A 20091-nucleotide genomic window follows, 5' to 3' on the forward strand; every position below is an offset into this window, starting at 1 on the left:
ATGACACTACAACTTGTCTGTGTTGAATGCTCATACTTACTATTTAGTCAAAAGTTAGCCTTATTGAACGTATGCTAACATGCTCCTAATGCATTTTCTCACCTTGTAGTAAGTGGGCCCCACATGGCCATCTATAATAATATCGCCAAGACCAGTATCGCCGCTATCATAGGCATCTGATTTCCTAACGGCAATTGCATCTTCCACTACTAAGGTTCCCTCGCCTTTAAACTCAGCTTCAAATCCGAGAATCTTCAACTTCTTTTTCAATTCTGGCATTCTTATCAGACCAATCGCCTGCTTTCCTTCATGGTCGTTGCCGCAAAGTTCGATCGAATCTTGCGAAGCAGATGCGGCTTTGAGATCGATCAGCACGATAGATTCAGATGCGTTTTCCGCCCCATTGTCCGAGGGTTTGGCACACACGTCAAATAATCCAGAAACATATGCAACCTTATACTTTTTGTCGATGGACCGCCAATTGAGTTCCGCCCAAAGGTTGTCATCAATGGATATCTCAAATTCTCCAGTGCTGACACTATGGCCAGTTTTGCCAACTTCGATGGGTGTGTTGGGTTTAGCGACACTCACTTGCATCTCCGCTGCTATCGATGACTTGAGAGATTTTTGAGAGAAAAAACTGCTCAGCTTCATGACAATTTCAGATGGTAGGGTAGAACCTGAGAATCCTTCGGCACTTGTAGTTCTTATGTGCGCTTTAGCAACTAGAGCGGCTCCGTCGATACCAGGTTGAAGTCCATCCATGAATGAGTTATCGGGCAATATAATAAGATGAGAAGGTCTGAGCGAAGAGATCACCAAGTTCATAGATCGTGCGTCAGCATAGCCCGAAAAATCAATGAAGGCTAAACCGCAACGGATCACAATTCCGGCGCGTCTAGTCATTCTCACCCTTTTGATAGGGTTGAACGTGGTATCAAGATACTTTCTTAAAATATCGTTGTTTAGAACTTGTTGAGGCGTGAGCTTGCTGTCCACTAGAAATCTCTCTCGATCATTCCTATTCCTCTCCCTTCTTCCATCCACGTTGCCCCATTCTCTCCCATGACCTTCTTCAAATTTTTTCTTGCTTTCAGATATGAGTCTCGAATTAACATTTTGCTCGTCCTCTTTTCTAAATCTTTTGGGATCAATCACTTCCCCGTAATCATCGACCTTCTTTCGTTTGGAGCCAAGGATCGGGAACATTGCTTGTCTAGGCCGGAATCTCGTCGTGATGCGGAAATCCACAGGTTTATTGTTTTCACATCTTTCGAGAATAAAATCTGTTATGTAACTCTCGTCAATAGTTGGCACAGAAAGCACATTTGGCTGTGCTGTCAGTCTTGATGATTGATAAGTATCACCCCCTGTGCTCGAAGCGATAGAAAACTCATTTTTTGGCGATTTCGCTTGAATAATATGATGTCCTGGGTCGACCATATCCCCGACAATGTCTTTCAGGTCAGAATGATTAATGTTGCTAATTTTCGAAGACAGATTATCGAGCGATACTTCATCAACATCGTCTGACAAATTATCGTTCTCCATCTCTTCATCATCTTCATCTGAATCATCTGACTGAATACTCGAATGAAGGAGATTCAAAGCCCGCTTAGACTTCATTTTGCTCAATGCTTTTTGATGCCTGCGACCAGAAACCTCAGCTTGAAACGTGGATAGCTCTGTACCTTTCAAAGAAAGTTCATCAAAAAAGAAATTTGCTGGTATATGCTTTTCGATGGGAACTGGCGTGCCATCTTCGACGACACCAGCATTTTTTTGCGAAACAAGATTATGCCATTCAGAATAGAGCTGCGATGACAAAGAATCCTTATTCAGCAGAGCGCCTTTTTCAGTCAATATAATCGTTGTTTTTTCATCCAGACAAAGCAACGAAAGTGCCTTTGTCGAAAGGTCACCGTCTTCCATCTCGACCCCTGAGGCGAACACAATTTTGGGACCAGGGAAGCGAGTGAGCTCCGACGGATCAATGAGGAGATCCACCTTCGAGGGGTCAAATGATGTGCCAAAAAACGCCTTATCTTCACTTTGAAACCCCTCGTGGTCCTTCATGATGTTTGACGCCATCCAATCAGAGAGTCCTGATGCGTAATTGAGTACTTTCGTTCCAGAGTAAGAAAGGAAATAAACAGGTATTGCTGCACCTTGGATTGCAGCTAGGTGATGGTCAATGAGATGTAAAATCTCTAGAAATCTTCCTGAGATTGTGACTGGAAAGAGCACAGCTCCACCATTTGCCAAAGTAGCATCGACAAGATTGAGTATTTTTTCAACTCTCCTTTTGTGGGAGAGGGTCGATCCAAGTTCAGATCCAGTTATAAAAGCAGTCGGCCGACTTAATGAAGAATGTGCATTTCCGGTTGCTCCGGAGAGAAATTGTGCATTATTGAGAAAGGAATCTCTAGACTGATTCCAACCGGGGGCGTAGATTATTCTCTCACTTCTTTTAGAAATGAGCCAAAACGATCCACCCAAAGAATGCCCCGCGTTGTAGGCGGATAACGTTAAACGATTATCTAGAACACTCACATTCTGTGAGTACTTAATCAGTATAATTTTGTCAAAATATTCATCGATATCACTGACTTCAAACATTGCCTGGGCCACCGGACCAAGTAGTCCCTTTGCTCTGTAAAACTCGACTGTGGAAACCCTTCCCAATTGACTGACTGCAACTGTCGAATAGACCGGAATGGCCGCCATGAGGGATTCAAACTTGGAACATAATAAAGCGTAACCGCCTATGAATTCTGGCGTAGAGTGTGATAAGAGGATCAAGTTAATTCCTTTCAAAAACTGTTCCATGAAATCAACATCATTCACATCGTTTCCATCCCAACTTGGGTCAGCGATAACTTGCACTTCATTATCAAAAACCAATTTAGAGGCTTTGAAACCACCACGGCTGGACAGACTTAAGAGACAGTAATCGAACATGTCTACTTGATGGGCTCACTGTATCTCTTGCATTTAATAGAGGTCGTGTATTTATCACTATGTTCGATCAAAATTAATACTGTGTCGCGTATGATAACTGAGGAGCGTTTCGGCCTGGGTCAAGCCCGGAAGGCCTTGTCTCGTTGAGAATCGATCCAACGAATTTCTTGCTCCAGTTTGATACTCTCCAGACTTCATCATTTCCAGGCGAATTTGGGGTAAATCGAGTGGCTTACTAAGCAACTTCTGATTGAACTTGGCTTGATCACTAATAGTTTCTCTTCTTGAACGTAAGGTATTGTTCCGGGATCTTGAAATGGTACCTCTGCGAATGGATTTAAACGCTCTGGAAACTTTGTTATCATCCAGTCCATTATCTGAATCTCTATCGTCACTAGGCTCTATTGCGTTCTTGACCTTTTCTAAGAGCTCGGTGTCGCCCTCATTCAAGCGTTGTAAAATACGCTGCCTCTCCACATCTTGAAGATCCGTGGGATCGTAGTCAGTAGGATAGTTTTGGTAAGCACCATCTCTCATTTTCTCACGGATGATGTCGACATCCTTGGGTCTGAAATGCCTCATCAAAAAATCGTAGGTAAATCTTGGCCAAACACAAATAATGGTTGCCACAAAATAGCAACACCAAAATCCAAGAGTTCCGAACAACTGTGGAGCAGCTTTATAGAATTCGCCCACCCACGCTCTCGCTGACCAAACGCCAACCCAGAAGAAGACCACCAATGTCGAAAGCGCGTAGAATAGAAGAGACAACCAATCCCATCTATACTGTTGTAATAAAACATAAATGTTGCAACCTGTGACGGAAATGCAACAACACAAAACCCCCATCCAGAATCTATGATCCACCGCCAAACCCTCATGATTTTGAAAAGAAATATAGTATAGGAGGTAGGGGAAAAAGAACGCAATCACCGACTGATAAAGCCCATCCATCATATACCAGATGAACTTGAATTGAGACCAGTCCAAACTCAATATGCCTGACCGATAAAGCTGTGGAACTATGAGTGCCACTGCACCACTGACATCTTGATCAAAGATTCCAAGAAAGATAACTGGTAGCGAAGTAAAAGCCAAATTGTAAAACATCAAAAAAGTGTACTCGTAAAGGTAAGATCCATCAAAGTCGTTGTAGATGCCAAACCAGAAACATGTAAACGTGAACACAACATTCTTATAAAAGAAGCATGGAATCATTTCTGCGAGCTTTTTATAAGACCAGTGGCCATGTACAAGCAAAAGCCTCGTGAGGAAGCGAAATTGACCGATGGCATAGTCAGCAGACATAACAGCCTGCCTACCTTCTTCACCCGCGATTCCCACCCCGACGTTGGCGGCTTGAATCATAGCAACATCGTTGGCTCCGTCACCAATCGCTAGCGACATTGCGTTGAGATTTTCCTTCACAACTTGAACAACTTGAGCTTTCTGCGCAGGTGACACACGACAGCAAATTACCGACTTGCAAAGTTTCCCAAGAAGAACGAATTTCTTCTGCAACATCATGTCTCCCGTGCGATCTCCAAACACATGAGTCAAAGCGCCACCGTCCACAATCAAGGCTGTATTGGCTTTCGGCATAGACACGTCCTTCTTTGCTTGATTGAGAGCTTCATCAATGTTGGCGTGTGATTGGTCGTGTAATCCGGCGACTTCACCAAGATATTCAGAAAGTAAGTTATCGATGTGATTCACGTTCTCAGGATCGTCCTCGTTCACACGCACAACAAGAAGTCTCATATCATTTCCAAGCAAATTGCAAGAGAATCCGATGTTAATAGCAGTTTCAATCCTATCACCAGTCAAAACCCATAGTCTTATTCCTGCCTCACCCAATATTGAAATTGAGTCTGGAACACCCTCTTGTAATCGATCCTCAATTGCCGTGCCACCCAACAACTCCAAGTTGCATTCCAACTCGTCATTAAGGGCATCAATGGCTTCGTCTCTATCATCGTCTATAGAGGAAGATGCCTCCTTGTATCTCAGTAGCCAATCAGTGAAGTCATTTTGATCCAACTCCCTCTGCGCAATGCAGAGTGTACGAAGCCCTTCCTTGGCGAAATCCTCAAGATGAAGTGCTGTCTTTTTAAGAATCTCGTCCTTACTTGCTTCTCGAGACAACCGCTGATAAATGACACTGTCTGCGCCTTTACATATCAATAAGATGCGCCCATCATCATCACGCACGATGCACGACATCCTCTTTCTCGCAGAAGTAAATCCAATCAAATGGAGCATTTGGAACCTTTTACGTTCACCATAGATTTCTAATTCAATGCTGGTTCGATTTCTCAGCTTGAAAACAAAACCTAAATCTCTCGCAACAGATACTAACGCAGCTTCATCGGGGGACTCCGCCTTAAACTCATTAAGCTTCTCGTCCTCCGCATCTGGTTCAGTAACAACAGTATGGCAGACAGCGAGAGCCAACATAAATTTCTCATTGGAGTGTTTGACCTCGTTATTGATCTTGTCTGGGAGAATAGTATCTTCAACATACTGATTGGAAACAAATGTCAATGCCGATTCCCTAAATTGATCATTTTTCACGTAGGCCTCGAGATTATTAACCATCTCGGTACGATCTTTCTCGATTGCCTTTTTCCAACGTTCGGACTCAGCTAATATGTCAACCCCACTCCGCTTGTCCATACCCTGCTTCGCTTCAGTGTACGCGAGGCCGTATGATTTTCCGTTGATGGTGCATTTGCGAAACTCCATAACATTTTGTGTCAATGTTCCTGTCTTGTCACTGAAAATGTATGCTATTTGGCCCAAATCATCAGAGATGTTCCATGATTGTGGGATGCATGGAAAGTCTAGCTTGGGATAATACATCTTAATATCGGAGTGAATGAAGAAGGCTTGAGCGGTCTTGATGATCTCGATGGAGATGTAAAGGGAAATGGGCACCAAGGATTGATAAATGATTAAAGCCACAAAAAAGGCAAGGACACCGTTTCCCGCAGATGTTGGAGAATAAGGCTCAAACTCAAAATAACGCCGAGATTCATTCTCACGGTTGTAGAACAACCCATTTATGAGCCCCGAAACAAAGCACAATATGAATAAAACCAAAAAGTTAATGAGCACCAGGAAATTAAGTTCATTGGAAATCCTCGATTTTTTGACAGGGGTGTTTCCACTATTCATGTCCACTTTCGTTTCACTACCTGTGTAAACAACCACACCTATGACCCATTTCGTGTTACGCAAAGCGCAACCACGCAAAAGGACATTGTCGTAGGTGATCGCCTCCTTTTCGTCAGAGTTAAGTAAGGTTCCTTGTTCATCATAGTTCTCATAGTGAATGGTACCGCGAAAAGAGTAAAGGTGCGCATTAGGTGGATCACATTCAATCCAAAACTTGGTGTTTCCAAGATCAGTAGAATGCTTGAGATGATCTCGGCCACCAGATTTGAGACAGCTCTTGGTCTTAAGATTTGTCTCGCCATCTAAATTTTTAGTCTCCACGTAACAAATCCCATCATCGTCCGACGTTGATATAATAACCATATCAGCTGGTACACCCTCATTAGCACGAACTCTGACAAAATCTCCAACATTAACATCCTTCCATCTTCTATTTTTAAATGAAGTTGCATTGCTTGAAGGATCAAGGGTCCTACTTTCCTGCAATTTAGGGTTCAATAGGCAGTCTGCCGATGGTTTCGTTGGGGCTCGGACTTTATGCAGCTGAAACGACTTCCTTGGATTCTGAGAAGTCATAGACGATCGAGGGTGGAACGAGGTATATGAGCGCTCCGAATGCACTGTTGAAACTCTCCGCAATTCATTGTCTCTCGCCTGCAATACAGATTGATTGAACTCCTGTTTTTTCTCTTTGCTTGCAAACAATTTGATGCAAACTTTCTTTAACCACTTGAAAGTTCTGACAGTACCACGGGTGCAGCTCTTTTTGAACCTTCTCCAAGGGCTGACATAGTCAGTAGTGACATTTTTGTTGTGGAGGCCAGTCAACAAATGAATCGGCGAGTTATTAAGCTCCGCATCACTGACGACTCTTCTGAAGTCCTCAAAGCCGTCTTTGATCGCCGTAATGCAAACAATAACGATCAATGGAACAGCTGCTAGCCCTGGACTTTCGACACCGAAGACTTGAAATGCTCCCAAAATGACAAGCACCAAGAAATAAATATTTGCGATATTCTCAAACTGATAAACCAAATTCTTGGGAATGAAGGATAGTGGCGTATACTTTGTGGATCTAATTTTGTTTCGTGGCATCTCAATGAGAGGCTTCTGTGTATCTTGATGAACGGAGTCCTCGGGTAAATCCGTATTAACATAAACTCTTCGGGGAATCTGTGCATAAATTTCTTGCAAGTACGGAGGCCTGGCAGCTAAACCATGCTTGAAAAAAAATCTATGGATTCTCGCTTTAAAGGTTGGAGGGACCGCTGTTTCTAGGTCATGAATAGTGCATCTCTCCTTTCCCACTTTGGTGTTACTGACTTGTGGCTGCTCATTGTGCAGCCTTTGAGTAGCATCGGACGAAACCTTTGATTCAGACGTATTGGTCATCCCTGCTTACTCAAGGGTAACCCTAAAGCGACAGTTTAATTGGTGATGAGTATCTTTGAAGAAAGCTTGAGGCTTTTGAAGATCCAACAATTAATAGAACAAATAACTGGACCAAAAAGTGTTAAATGGTTCAACAGAAGAAGGAAAAACAAATCGGTGAGCACTATGCAACTTTACTTTCGGTTAGATTGCCTAGTCGGCTGCCGGAGACAAATATTTCCGCACCCCTGCACCCGTGGGTAAAGTATTCGTGACAGGTAAAATGATGAGCATTTGCGGTGTAGCGTAGCTGATACTAATAAAAATAGAGAAAGAAGAAAACTCATAAGAGCTGCTCACTCAGTTCCTCCAATGTTATGGGTGAAGGTTCCACGCTTTATATTAGCTACTCACTAAGTACTGTATCCAGGCGGGTGAGGCCGGGCCCTACGGAAGAACAAGAGATTTCGGTACTAATATCCTACATACTATTCAGCGCCAATGGAGTTTTAGTGCGAATAAAAATTCGTTGGAAAAAAAAAAAAAAAGAAAAACTCACCCAACCACTTGAAATACTCAAATATGTCCATTGAAGAAATCCCACAGGGCTCCGAAGTCAGCATCATCTCTAAAAATGAGAAGAAGGCTAGAGAGATTATCAAAAAGTTCAATTTGAAGCAGATTAAAGGAATTTCCAGGGTGACTTTCAAGCAAAAGGGAAACTTGATTTATGCCATTGACGAGCCAGACGTTTACAAATCTGCAGCTGGCACATATGTTGTTTTTGGTGAAGCAAAGGTTGATGACATGAACCAACGTATCGCTGAAGCACAGGCCCAGCAACAGGCCGCTGCTGCATCTTCGGAAGTTGATGCCGCTGAAGGCTCTACTGACAAGTCTCCAGAAGCTATTACAGCCGACCTCGAGAAAGCTTCTTTGAATAGTGCCAAACCAGAGGAGATTGATGAAAATGATGTAAATGAGGATGGCTTGGAGTCATCTGACATTGATATCATTGTTGAGCAAACTCATGTGTCCAGAGCGAAGGCAATTGCTGCTTTGAGAAAACACAAGAATGATATGGTTAACGCAATTATGGAATTGTCTTAAGTTTTCAATAAATTTTCTCTACATCTATTCGCGTTATAATGAACTATTGTAATAAGCACGCATTTATTTGGAGGCCTTCTCTTCAATAATCGGCTGCTGCGAAAGCTCTTCGGATGGGCTTGAAGTAGACGTTTGCAGAATGCCAGAGTTGCTTTGATGACTCAATGCTTTGCGACCATTTAAGCAACCACATTTTCTGCAAATGAAAATGACCCCAGAGGGGTCTTTACAACCCGGAGGAGCGAGACCGTTGTGTGTAAAACATCTCTCACATATTAAGGCAAAGCGATTCTCCACACTTTCGTTGTGGTCAGATCCAATAATGTAATCTAATAATTTATCTTGCAAAGTACGTTGGTCTTGCTTCAACGAAATACCTTTGTTCATAGATTGGTTGGGCTTGTTGCCCGTAGGTGACACATTCGTTATACCACCTTGGGAATTCTCTGTTTGGGCAACTGGGCTTTCGTTCCTTGCTCCGATTGAAGGTTTTACTTTGAGTGGTTGAGGGGCTGAGGCACGAGAACCGTATCGATTTATTATACCCTGCGTTGCATCGAAATTTGTTCTCTTTTTGAGATCTTCAAGCTTATTTCGCCTTCGTTCAAGAGATACTCGTAGTACATTCTTTTGGCGTTTGATGAAGAAGTCGAATAGAATAGTAAGAAGGTATCTCACACATATCGCTGTCACTGGCAACCCAACTGCTATCGAAACTCGAGAGCCCAAAGCTTTGATCAATAATAGCATTAAAGACGTTTGATTTCTCAAGTCATCACCAAGCATGACCATCGTATAAGCGATCCATAGTATATAAAATGCAGCAACATAGTAAGTGAGGTAGCGTTGCACTGTTTTCTTCGTTTTGTTTAATCCATCTATTCTGCTCTGAGTTTCCTGTATTCTGGAGCTGAGTAACGACAACTCCTTTTCAAAAGATGCAACATCAAAATCCTGTTTCCCAAGGAAATTGAAAAGACCCATGAATGCAAGAACCCAAAGCGCAAGCTATTCCATAAGTAACTTACTTTTCGTACTGCAGGTAATACACGATAGTATGGATAATACCATCTTGGCCCTGAGAAAATGTTAAGTACTATAGGCATCTTTTGTGATGCTTCTTTAATAAAAGGCTGCACTAATTCACTTTATTGTTGAGGCACACTCTGGTAAAGCTTATCGGAGTCATCAAATATGACGAAACTAAGGCACGTGCTGAGACACGTGATGTGACCAATTTATTATCTTCACATACTGATTGAGCGTAAAAGTGATTTTTCATCGTGGCAATGGAGAATCCTAGTTCGTAAATACGAAAACCAGGTGAATTTAGCTCTATCTAATAGTCGTAATGCTTCATTCAAGGTTCCTCTATTTCGCGATCATTGGAGGAAAAAAGTACATAAAGGGGAGCGCTTTTCTCAATACTTCGACTATTTTAATTTAGTTGGCCTCTTCTAGATGCACAGGACACACAACTTGTCATTTTGGGGATAATTTATAAGATGACATATCGCACAGGTCTCAAGTCGGTATCCTTGAGAGGTGATTTGACTCCGGATGCCATTACGTTCATAAAAGCACGACCAGAGATGTTCCTCATATGTCTAAATCACAATGTTCGAGAGTGGCTTTTGAATGCCAAGCAGATAATACATGTACTTTGTGACGCCGTGACTATCTATGCAACCTTGTTGAATAAGGTCCCCCAGTTCGACGACATAACAGCTATGGCTGATAAGAATAAGGCAAATATGAGTCGCCTAGAATACGATATAAACAAAATCTTTGCCAGTTCTCTGAACGTTTGGAATTGGGAGAATCTTCCATATGAAAAAAGAGTGAAAACTTTTGCTTCAATAGTATTGAGAAGTTTCTATGAAGCCGTTGAAGAATTGCGCAAATGTGTTGTATGTGTGGAGCTCTTCTTCCTGCAATTTGACAATTTAAGGAAGCTTATTGTACCGTGTCTAATGATAAATGTCAAAGTGGTATTACGTCTGGTGAAGAAGACAACTTTCTTGCTCGAGACAAAGATAATAGTTGACAGGAAAGAAGAGATTTGCTGTGATCCTCTCAGGAATCGCGCCGACCTCATAAGAATTGAAGATGTAACAGACGGTTTAAGACGTGAACTGCGTGTCTTGGAGACTGTTTTTTTGACGCTAGATACATCTTTAAAGAACTATACAGACATACTCCTCGGAAAGCTGATATTAAAGCGCAATATCGATAATGATGAGCGAGAAAGCATCAAACGCAGAACAATTTGTTATCAAGCGGCAGAGCATGTGCTAAGTATTCCTCTCACGGGTGAGCAGCATTCACGGTTGTCGGTCTCCGATATTAGGAAGCAGCTCCTATATTTCACGTCTCTCACTCTTGCCTTTATGGCCTTTGTGCTATACAGGTTTTATAAAATTATAGTAGGTTAAGAGGAATTTAGATTTGGTCAGATTTATGGATGGCAGTAGATTCGTATCTTTCAACAGACAAGCTCCCACGTGACTTCTATATGTAAATCTAAGCTTGGACGCTCCTCCGCGCATTCCTTCTGGACATACACCAAACAATCGCAGAAGCTAGCTGAAGCGTTTCTCGGACATCCAATATTGAAACTCTGGTTGCCGTTAATTGAGGCCCTAGATATTAGTCGCATCAATTCCGTCAACTCAGTTTCTGTGCCGTCACTTGGTCCAGCGCGAGTTTCTCAACAAAACCTTTGAGAGTCTTATCAAAGCTCTAGTGTCATGTCTTCAAATCCGAATCAAATATATTCAGCTACATATTCAAATGTTCCCGTGTTCGAATTTGTGACATCTGAGGGTCCTATCATGCGTCGAAAGTCGGACGGGTGGATAAATGCCACCCATATACTCAAAATAGCCAAGTTTCCAAAGGCGAAGCGAACAAGGATTCTAGAAAAGGATGTCCAGACAGGTATCCATGAAAAGGTGCAAGGAGGCTACGGTAAGTACCAGGGCACCTACGTTCCGTTAGATCTGGGTGCCGAAATTGCCCGCATGTTTGGTGTCTACGAGGTTTTGGAGCCAATTTTCAAGTTTGTGTATGTCGAGGGAAAGTCTGACACACCGCCACCAGCCCCAAAACATAATCATGCGTCTGCATCGAATATTGCTCGAAGACAGCAATCTTTTAAAACGTCTAATGACCATCTACTGCCAAATGACGCGGGTCCTAGGAAGAAATCGAAAGTAGAAGATAATGGCGAGGAGCCTTCTAAAAAACGAGGTCGTCCAAAGAGAGTGCCACTTCAAGGCAGATATAAACCAGAACTATCATCTAGCCAAACGATGCCAATTTCCAACCCTAGAGGTCCAAGCATGGGAACATTCTCCTCCAGACAAGATTCCTCTGCCTCTCAAATGATACCATCATTTCCGTCATTAACAAGGCAAGACACAGAAAAGGATGCACTTCAAATAATGGCAAGTAACCTCAGCATAAGAAATGATGATTTGGAACTGGACACAAGTGCAGACGAGAGTAATCGTAAAAGTCATGAAGTACGGGACTCGAGCACGCGGGATGAAGACGATGGATTTTTATCAGGCAGAGAGCTTTTCGGCGGGAATGATTCATTTTCAGGGAGGGAGTCTTTTGAAAAGCTCTTGGATTTTCATAGGCGAAGCAGAATCCATTCAAGCATGCCGTCCGGTCGCCAGCACTCCCTCAATGGGGTGAACTCGTCTTTCAATGGTTTAACACAATATCATCACACTCCGATATCAACGGGCCTTGTTACCGACAAGCAGAGTGGCACCGGCCTCTACGATTATTTCACAACGCTTCTTGATTACTTTTTGCACGACGACAAAAGCTCACATACTGAATCTAAAAGCGAGCAAAATTTACCAGATGAAATATTGAATCCCCCTGAACCTTTGAGCGATATCAAGATCAACCAGCGAGTGGACAATGATGGAAATTGTCTTCTTCACTGGGTGTGTGCGATGGCGAATACTACGCTTCTACAGTTTTTGGTCACAAAGTTCAGTTCCTATATCGATTTAGGAGCAAAAAACTACTTGGGTGAGAGCCCTTTAATGTTTATGGTTAAGTTCAACAATAGCTTTCAACAGCAAAACTTCTCGAAAATCATTGATTTGCTTGAAAACACTATTCACTTGACTGACAATAGAGGCCAGACCGTCTTGCATCACATCGCTAATTCCTGTAAGACGAGCCATCACAATGAGAGAGATTCTGGTCATCGGCGTTTCATGGAGCGATATGCAAACTACTACTTGGAAAAGCTTCTAGACTTTCTTCTGGAAGAGATTGGGTCCAGAAGTACCACAAAGCTTCATTTTGCTGAATTCTTGAATGTCCAAGATCTGGAAGAAAATACCGCATTACACTTATTCGCGTACCATCTCAGCAAAAAGTGCATCAAATCAATGATTCGCTTCCACAAGTTGCTCAACTTAGAACTTAAAAATGCTGTGAATCACACAGTAGAGGACTACCTTGCATCTCACAACTACGTACTAAGGATTGAGGATGATGCACTCGAAGAAAGAAAGGTTCTAGATGTTTCCACAAAGGGTGATATGGATCTACGGCACGATGATTTTGGCCGCTCTCAAAGTTTCCAATCACAATTGCAAAATACAAAGGTGGAGATCAGTCGTCAAAACGAAGTGTCCAATACTGTGACAGAGAAGTTAAGCGAGTTGGCTTATGCGATTGATCGCGAATTGGGTGCTAAAGACGAGAAACTTTTCAGACTATACAAATGTCTTCGGAAACTCTGCTATGAGAAATTCACCTCACAGAAGGCTAATTTGAAAATTTTCAAGCTAGACTATCTTGTGGAGGACATGGAAAAGGAGTTCGAATCAGGTAAACATATCAATTTAAAGCTCGATGGAGACAGCATGGTTTTTAATACATCCCGAGACTTGATTATCCAAGAAGAGATTGCGAGGCTCTTGAATGATATGTCGTTTCAGTCTTTAATTGTCCGGGAAGACTTGCAACGAATGTGCGAGCAATTCATAATCAGGAGAGAAAAGTTGTGTCTGCAGAGACTATGGAATGATATCGAATCGTCACAGAATCTGGCGAAAGAGAAGGGCAACGATGAACGGTTACGATCCGCGGTTGAACTCCAAGGTGAAATTCAAAGAAGAAGACTTCTTGCTGGACAAGTTTACCATCTTGAAGGTGCCACACCATTGATGAACTGGAGCAATGATGATTACAAAGAAAATCAAACTGGCAATGCAGAGAAGAGTGATGAAAGTCTCGCGAAGCTCCAGGGCGTAATGTCTGGTATACCGCGCGAAGACAAATTGTTCAAGTATTGCAAATTGATAGCCTTGAGTTGCGGTATGTCCATCGCAGAAGTGGAGCAGTCAATCGACCTAATTGAGGAATCACTTCTCCGAAACAAGCGTTAGGGGCTTCAAAGTGCCCAATGCAGACCTCAACTTGATGTCTGATAATTGATTTTGGCCTTTGAAAGTGTGAGTACAGAATATTCTGAGAACGAATTCCATGTCGTATGTACTAAATAGTGTCCGTGCTTGAGCAGCCTTTTCTTGCGATCCTGTCTGTATACTAACCTTATACCTACTAGTCGCACATGAGATACGGTAACAACGAGTATGAGAACAAATAGCATGACCTTCAACGAATTCCCTATTTCGGACGATCTACGAAATCTTCCAGATGAATACCAAACGAACTTTTGCAAGGAACATTCCTTGCTTTTGGGCTATGTGACATCAGCGCCGTTTTATGAGGACTTTCGAGCTGGACTCTTGAGTCTGCTCAGCGCTCTTGAGCCGAAAATACAACAACTACTCATGATGATAAGGGAGTACCTGAGTATCTCAACCAGAATTCATAACCAAATTATTCTACTTGATCAGATTTATAAAGAGTTCATCGCTTTGGAGACATACCAGTTCCAGCTTTTGGCCTCAAACTTCAATCAGAATGTCCTAAAGCAAAAGTTGAAAAGCAATACAGAGACAGAGGCTTCAAGTACCACAGTCAGCATTTGTCAAAATGACAGCTCGGCGTCAACATTGCTAGACTCTTTGCACCGATTCAAGGCATCTCGCAAATCACACCATCTAAGACAAGAGAAGCTACACAGGTGGACCGATGAACGAGTGAGCGGATTTGTATAGGCGAATTCATTTTAAACGTAGGAAACGGATAGTAGCAATTTGAACGCTGCGCAAACCTACGAGTTCGGAGGTGAGGCGCCGATAACAAAGGATCACAAAACCATTTTTCTTTCTGAAATTGAGCTCCCATTCTCAGACGGTTTATAACCCATTTCTTAAGCTCTCGCCGTTTTCTTTACTGTAAAATTTTACCAATTACGTGGCATCTATTACCACGTTCGGTGCAGCATGTACGACCCAATCAAACTTCAACGGCGCGAGATAATCGGTCTCCTGTCGCCGAGCAAGCAAAACTCCGAAAAAGCCGCGACGTCTTTATAAATTCATCCGCTTCAAACTTGCCTACCATTTCTTCTACAAGCTCGGCCCTGAGATGTTTAGAACGAGAATTATAGGCTTTGGTGCCTCGGCTACAGGAAGGTTGGCAGCACGTCGTTCATTTGCTTCCTCTCCTCGCCTTGGTAGTGCAGCTCTGCCGAAATCTAGTGGGGGTATTTTGAAGAAAACTCTCAAAACTATTGGGTACGGCTCTCTTGCATTCACCTTGGCATCAATTGGTTATGTGAGCTTCAAAGTTTGGAGGGAATCCTATCCAGAGGAACAACAAAAGCAGGCACCCACATTTCCAGATGGAAGGAAGAAGAAAACCCTTGTGATCTTGGGATCCGGTTGGGGATCCATCTCGCTTTTGAAGAAGTTAGACACCACGTTATACAACGTAGTCATCGTCTCGCCCCGGAATTACTTTCTTTTCACACCATTGCTTCCCTCCTGTCCTACTGGCACAGTTGAAGTTAGGTCGATTATTGAGCCTGTTCGTGCAATCACTAGAAGATGTCCCGGAGAGGTTATCTATTTGGAGGCTGAAGCCACTGATATTGATCCAGTGAATAACCGTCTTACTATCAAACAGCTGACAACGGTTCATTCAGGTCATTCCGGCAAAGACTCAGGCTCTGCTAAGCCATCACTTTCTGAGGACATTATCACGTCTTTGGACTATGACTATCTTGTTGTCGGCGTGGGTGCTCAGCCTTCGACCTTTGGATTGCCAGGTGTAGCTGAGCATTCCACCTTCTTGAAAGAGGTCAGCGATTCGATGAAAATCAGAAGAAGATTGATGGATGTCCTTGAAGCTGCGAACATCTTGCCTAAGGATGATCCCGAAAGAAAGAGATTGTGTCATATCGTTGTCTGTGGAGGTGGCCCTACCGGTGTCGAGGTTGCCGGCGAATTGCAGGATTACATTGATCAGGACTTGAAAGCTTGGATGCCCGAGATAGCATCAGAACTTAAGATTACTCTTGTTGAAGCTATGCCCAATGTGTTGAGCATGTTCAACAAAAAGTTGGTGGATTACACTAGTCAGGTGATGAAGGATACCAATATTAACTTGTTGTGCAGTCATGTTGTCCAGAAGGTTAATGACAAGACTGTTTATGCTGTCAGTAAAGCGGATTCGAAGGATGTCACAGAGCTTCCATATGGTATGTTGATCTGGGCAACGGGCAATGCAAAACGCCCAATTATCGGAAACCTTTCCTCCAAAATCGAAGAGCAGAACAATGCTAAGAAGGGCCTTTTGGTGGATGACAGATTACTTGTCGATGGAACTGATAACATTTGGGCATTAGGTGATTGCACTTTCACCAAATATGCACCAACTGCTCAAGTCGCATTTCAGCAAGGAATTTTTTTGGCGGAACATTTCCACAGATTGCATGATGTGGAAGATTTGAAGTACAAGATTTCGAACTCTTCACCTGATGAACGAGTTGACAGGCTCAAGAAGAAGCTTGTGAGAAGCCAGAACAATCTACCTCCATTCGAGTACAATCATCAGGGATCTTTGGCATACATTGGTTCTGAGAGAGCCGTGGCAGACTTGGTTTGGGGTGATTGGTCCAACGTTAGCTCGGGTGGTACCTTCACCTTTTTGTTGTGGAGATCGGCCTACATCTACATGTGTCTCTCTGTCAAGAACCAAATTTTAGTTTGCTTCGACTGGATCAAGGTTGGATGGTTTGGCCGTGATATTTCCAAGGAATAATTCAATTCCTTTGATTTTTGTTCGGGGCGAAATGGATTCGCCTTCGGCTTATGTATGAATTACTTTGGCTAAACTGTTTGCAACATATTTAAAGGACACTGTCTACAAATTTTTTTTACTAATCGTAGGGTTTTCGTTGTATGCTGCTGTAATCCTCTACCAATCCGTATACTCAACCTTATTTCAAGAAAGTTTGCAATTCATTATTCGAGACATCACCTCTCTGTGGGATTCGACTCACGAGATGAGAGGGTAATATCATACGGCTTGAAAATTTATGTTTGAATTCACATCCTTTAAAGTTAAAAATGCTTGTTAATGGCCGAGATTTTTGTTGCCCGACACCACGTGTATTAGTGATGGTCTTCCTGCAGCGGGACACTTTTAGTCCCTTGGGCTGCCTCGATAAGGTAGTGACACATCTCTCGAAAGTTGGCGCGCATATTATCTTCAGAGCTTGAAGGGTTTTTACGAGCCTAAGCCAGACATCAAATAAACAGGCTCACCTTGGAGATGATACCCCACATAGCGGCTTACATCGATAATGAAATTTGCTAAAGTTTTCCAGCAGACCCTCATCGAGGAAGAAATTCCGGATGAGTGGGCAGAGGCTGCTATCCAGTACAAGGTTCTAAAGAAGTGTATCGGGAGGGTGGTTAAAGAGCTAGAGTTCTTGGGATTGACTAAATCAGATGTGAAGCTCTTATTGCAAGACGAAAGTGGAAATGAATCGGTTGAACTTCTCGACGAAGAAACTGTGCCAAACAACCCTGTTGTTGCGAAATATCTGTTGGCTAAGTCGAGGAAGTCCAACGAAGTTGTTCCTTTTTTAAAGATTTCTGTCAACGATACTACGATCGACTCAAACGAGTCTCAGAGGACGCTAGAACTTGCTGATGTCATTCGCTCAAAGTTACAACGAGTTTTGGACGCTACTGACGAGGAACATCAATTTGTGGAGATCAAGGAAGATGATGATGGGTTGACTTTGTCCCCACAGACCTCTCACGATGAAAAGAATATAGTGTCTGTGCGCAATAACGAGATTGTCGTATTGTTGAATTCAGATTTGAAGTTCTTTGGAATGCTCAACACCGAGATAGAAAATTTGGATCAAATTCGGAAGACAGAGGAGGCTAACATTATTCAAGAAATATCAAAGGTTTCTGAATCTGTTCTGAAACTCACCGAGAAAAAGACTGATCTATACTTATGGCGTGAATTGTTCAAAATCTATCTAGATTCTGAGATATTTTTTCGCTATAACGAGACCTCACTGCAACAGTTAGAAAGGACTTCTGATATGATAAAACAAAATTTGGAAATTTTCTCGGCCAATGTTGCAAAAACTAATCTTCTCGAGAAGATGGCTAGAAAGAGATCCGTTAACACATTCGATCGATTTGTGGCGGTGAACGAGCGTTTGTTTAAAATATTGATGTTTCAATCCATCAACACTACAGCTCTTCGAAAAATTCTTAAAAAGTTTGACAAACAGACAGCTTTCAACGTGTCATCCGAATTCCCGGCCCTCATTTCACAAGACCACGTCTTTATTCACGGATCTTCATTAGCTCAGTCGATTTGCTACACTATACAAACTACGCTTCTCGTTATCGTCCCTCAACTAGATGATTATAGCTGTCCCATATGTGTCAGCATTGCCTACAAGCCAATAAGGCTTCTATGTGGTCACCTCTTTTGTGTACGATGTTTGGTGAAGATGAAACAACGAGGGAAGATGGATTGCCCTTTGTGTCGACAGTCGAGAGCAATAGCATCTGCTGATTCATCCAATTTGGATTTGGATGCCATGCGCACTATAAAGATGGCATTCCCGGAAGAAGTAAAGGAGAAACTCAAAGAAGCCAACAAGGAGAGATACAATGAAATGGTCGGTCAGCACAAGTCTTGTGCAATAGTTTAGTGATCTATCTACCAATACAGAATTAGATGTGTAATTTGATCCTCACAAGTAATTGAAAACGGCCTCAAAGTCCTGGAGCAACATTTGCGCGCTACATATCAGTCCCTCTAGGATATCACCATGGCTACAGCATCAGATAAATCCGAAAGATACGATCGTCAGCTACGATTATGGGCAAATGACGGCCAGTCTAGGCTCGAAAGAAGTCACATCTGTCTCATCAACGCCACCCCCACCGGTGCAGAAGCCCTCAAGAACCTCATACTACCGGGTATTGGCGCTTTTACGATCGTCGACGAGAGGGTAGTGAACGAGGAGGACTTGAGTGGGAACTTCTTTCTTACAGAAGATGATATTGGGCTCAAAATTGCGTATCAAATGTCGCGGCTGCTCCTGGAATTGAACCCAGATGTTGTTTATCGTGCTGTTCCAGAAAGCATTGAAGATTGCTTACTAAATCCAGCGTTCTTCGATGAGTTTGACATAGTGTTGGTCAGTGATTACATTCCACTTTCTGACATGTTGGTATTAAAGCAACGATTGTGGAACAAAAATGTGCCCTTGTTGCATGTCAACTCATGTGGTCTCTACGGCACTTTGCAAATCTTTTGCGAGGAGACCACCATAGTGGAGACCCACGATCCTTCACAGCTATATGACTTGAGGATTGACCAGCCGTGGCCAGAATTGCAGCAGTATGTCGACTCCTTCAAGTTAGACACTTTGGATGATACAGATCATGCACATGTGCCATACATCGTAATCTTCATCAAAGGCTTGCAAAACTGGAAGAAGGATCATGGTGGATGCCCTCCGAAAAACTACGCCGAAAAACGCATATTTAAAGCTGAATACATCGAGAGCCTCTCCCGCAATATCAACCTTGAGGCAAACTTTTTGGAGGCTAGCCTGCAAATACATCGTGCGTTGCAGGAAACAGTGGTTCCCAATTACTTAAAGGAGCTCTTCGAAGATGAAAGAATCAGTGATGAGAATTTGAGTGAAGAGACGCCCCTTTTCTGGATGTTTGTCAAGGCGTTGGCCTACTTTGTGGAGTACGAAGGGGCACTACCACTACCAGGGTCCCTACCAGACATGGTGTCGAGCACTTCCAATTATATTACACTACAACAACTCTATCGCAACAAGGCTTTGAAAGATCAAGGGAAATTTGCTGAGTTACTTCAGCTGCTCCTCTCAAAAGTTGGAAAAGCTGAAGACGTACCGATCGATCTGGTTGCCTCGTTCTGCAAAAACTCAGCATTCTTGTATTTTTCCAGAGGATCGAGCGCTGCATTCTCTAATGAACTCAAAAATAAGTTATTGTTCCC

The 20091-nt window shown here is 42.8% G+C and overlaps 6 protein-coding genes across 6 annotated transcripts; 5 read left to right on the top strand and 1 right to left on the bottom strand.

Annotated features, from left to right (window-relative positions):
* Positions 1 to 60: 60 nt before the first annotated feature.
* On the bottom strand, positions 61 to 7530 carry C7M61_003912 (uncharacterized protein; the record flags this gene model as incomplete). Its single annotated transcript, XM_024859244.1, has 4 exons — positions 61 to 2180; positions 2535 to 2966; positions 3198 to 3529; positions 3887 to 7530. The coding sequence occupies 4 exons, from the start codon at positions 7528 to 7530 to the stop codon at positions 61 to 63; spliced, it is 6528 nt and encodes a 2175-aa protein (XP_024712546.1).
* Positions 7531 to 8091: 561 nt separating this feature from the next.
* Positions 8092 to 8619, top strand: EGD2 (Egd2p; the record flags this gene model as incomplete). Its single annotated transcript, XM_024859245.1, has 1 exon — positions 8092 to 8619. One exon carries the CDS (start codon positions 8092 to 8094, stop codon positions 8617 to 8619), a length of 528 nt encoding a protein of 175 aa, XP_024712547.1.
* Positions 8620 to 11369: 2750 nt separating this feature from the next.
* On the top strand, positions 11370 to 14045 carry MBP1 (transcription factor; the record flags this gene model as incomplete). The annotated part of the gene is made up of 1 exon (XM_024859246.1): positions 11370 to 14045. One exon carries the CDS (start codon positions 11370 to 11372, stop codon positions 14043 to 14045), a length of 2676 nt encoding a protein of 891 aa, XP_024712548.1.
* Positions 14046 to 14267: 222 nt separating this feature from the next.
* Positions 14268 to 16833, top strand: C7M61_003915 (uncharacterized protein; the record flags this gene model as incomplete). Its single annotated transcript, XM_024859247.1, has 2 exons — positions 14268 to 14642; positions 15145 to 16833. 2 exons carry the CDS (start codon positions 14268 to 14270, stop codon positions 16831 to 16833), a joined length of 2064 nt encoding a protein of 687 aa, XP_024712549.1.
* Positions 16834 to 17377: 544 nt separating this feature from the next.
* On the top strand, positions 17378 to 18760 carry TRY3 (Try3p; the record flags this gene model as incomplete). The annotated part of the gene is made up of 1 exon (XM_024859248.1): positions 17378 to 18760. One exon carries the CDS (start codon positions 17378 to 17380, stop codon positions 18758 to 18760), a length of 1383 nt encoding a protein of 460 aa, XP_024712550.1.
* Positions 18761 to 18880: 120 nt separating this feature from the next.
* Positions 18881 to 19938, top strand: C7M61_003917 (uncharacterized protein; the record flags this gene model as incomplete). Its single annotated transcript, XM_024859249.1, has 2 exons — positions 18881 to 19815; positions 19842 to 19938. The coding sequence occupies 2 exons, from the start codon at positions 18881 to 18883 to the stop codon at positions 19936 to 19938; spliced, it is 1032 nt and encodes a 343-aa protein (XP_024712551.1).
* Positions 19939 to 20091: the final 153 nt, after the last annotated feature.

The sequence above is a fragment of the Candidozyma pseudohaemuli genome, assembly GCF_003013735.1.
Source record: "Candidozyma pseudohaemuli strain B12108 chromosome Unknown scaffold00011, whole genome shotgun sequence".
In the NCBI taxonomy this organism is placed as follows: Eukaryota; Fungi; Ascomycota; class Pichiomycetes; order Serinales; family Metschnikowiaceae; genus Candidozyma; species Candidozyma pseudohaemuli.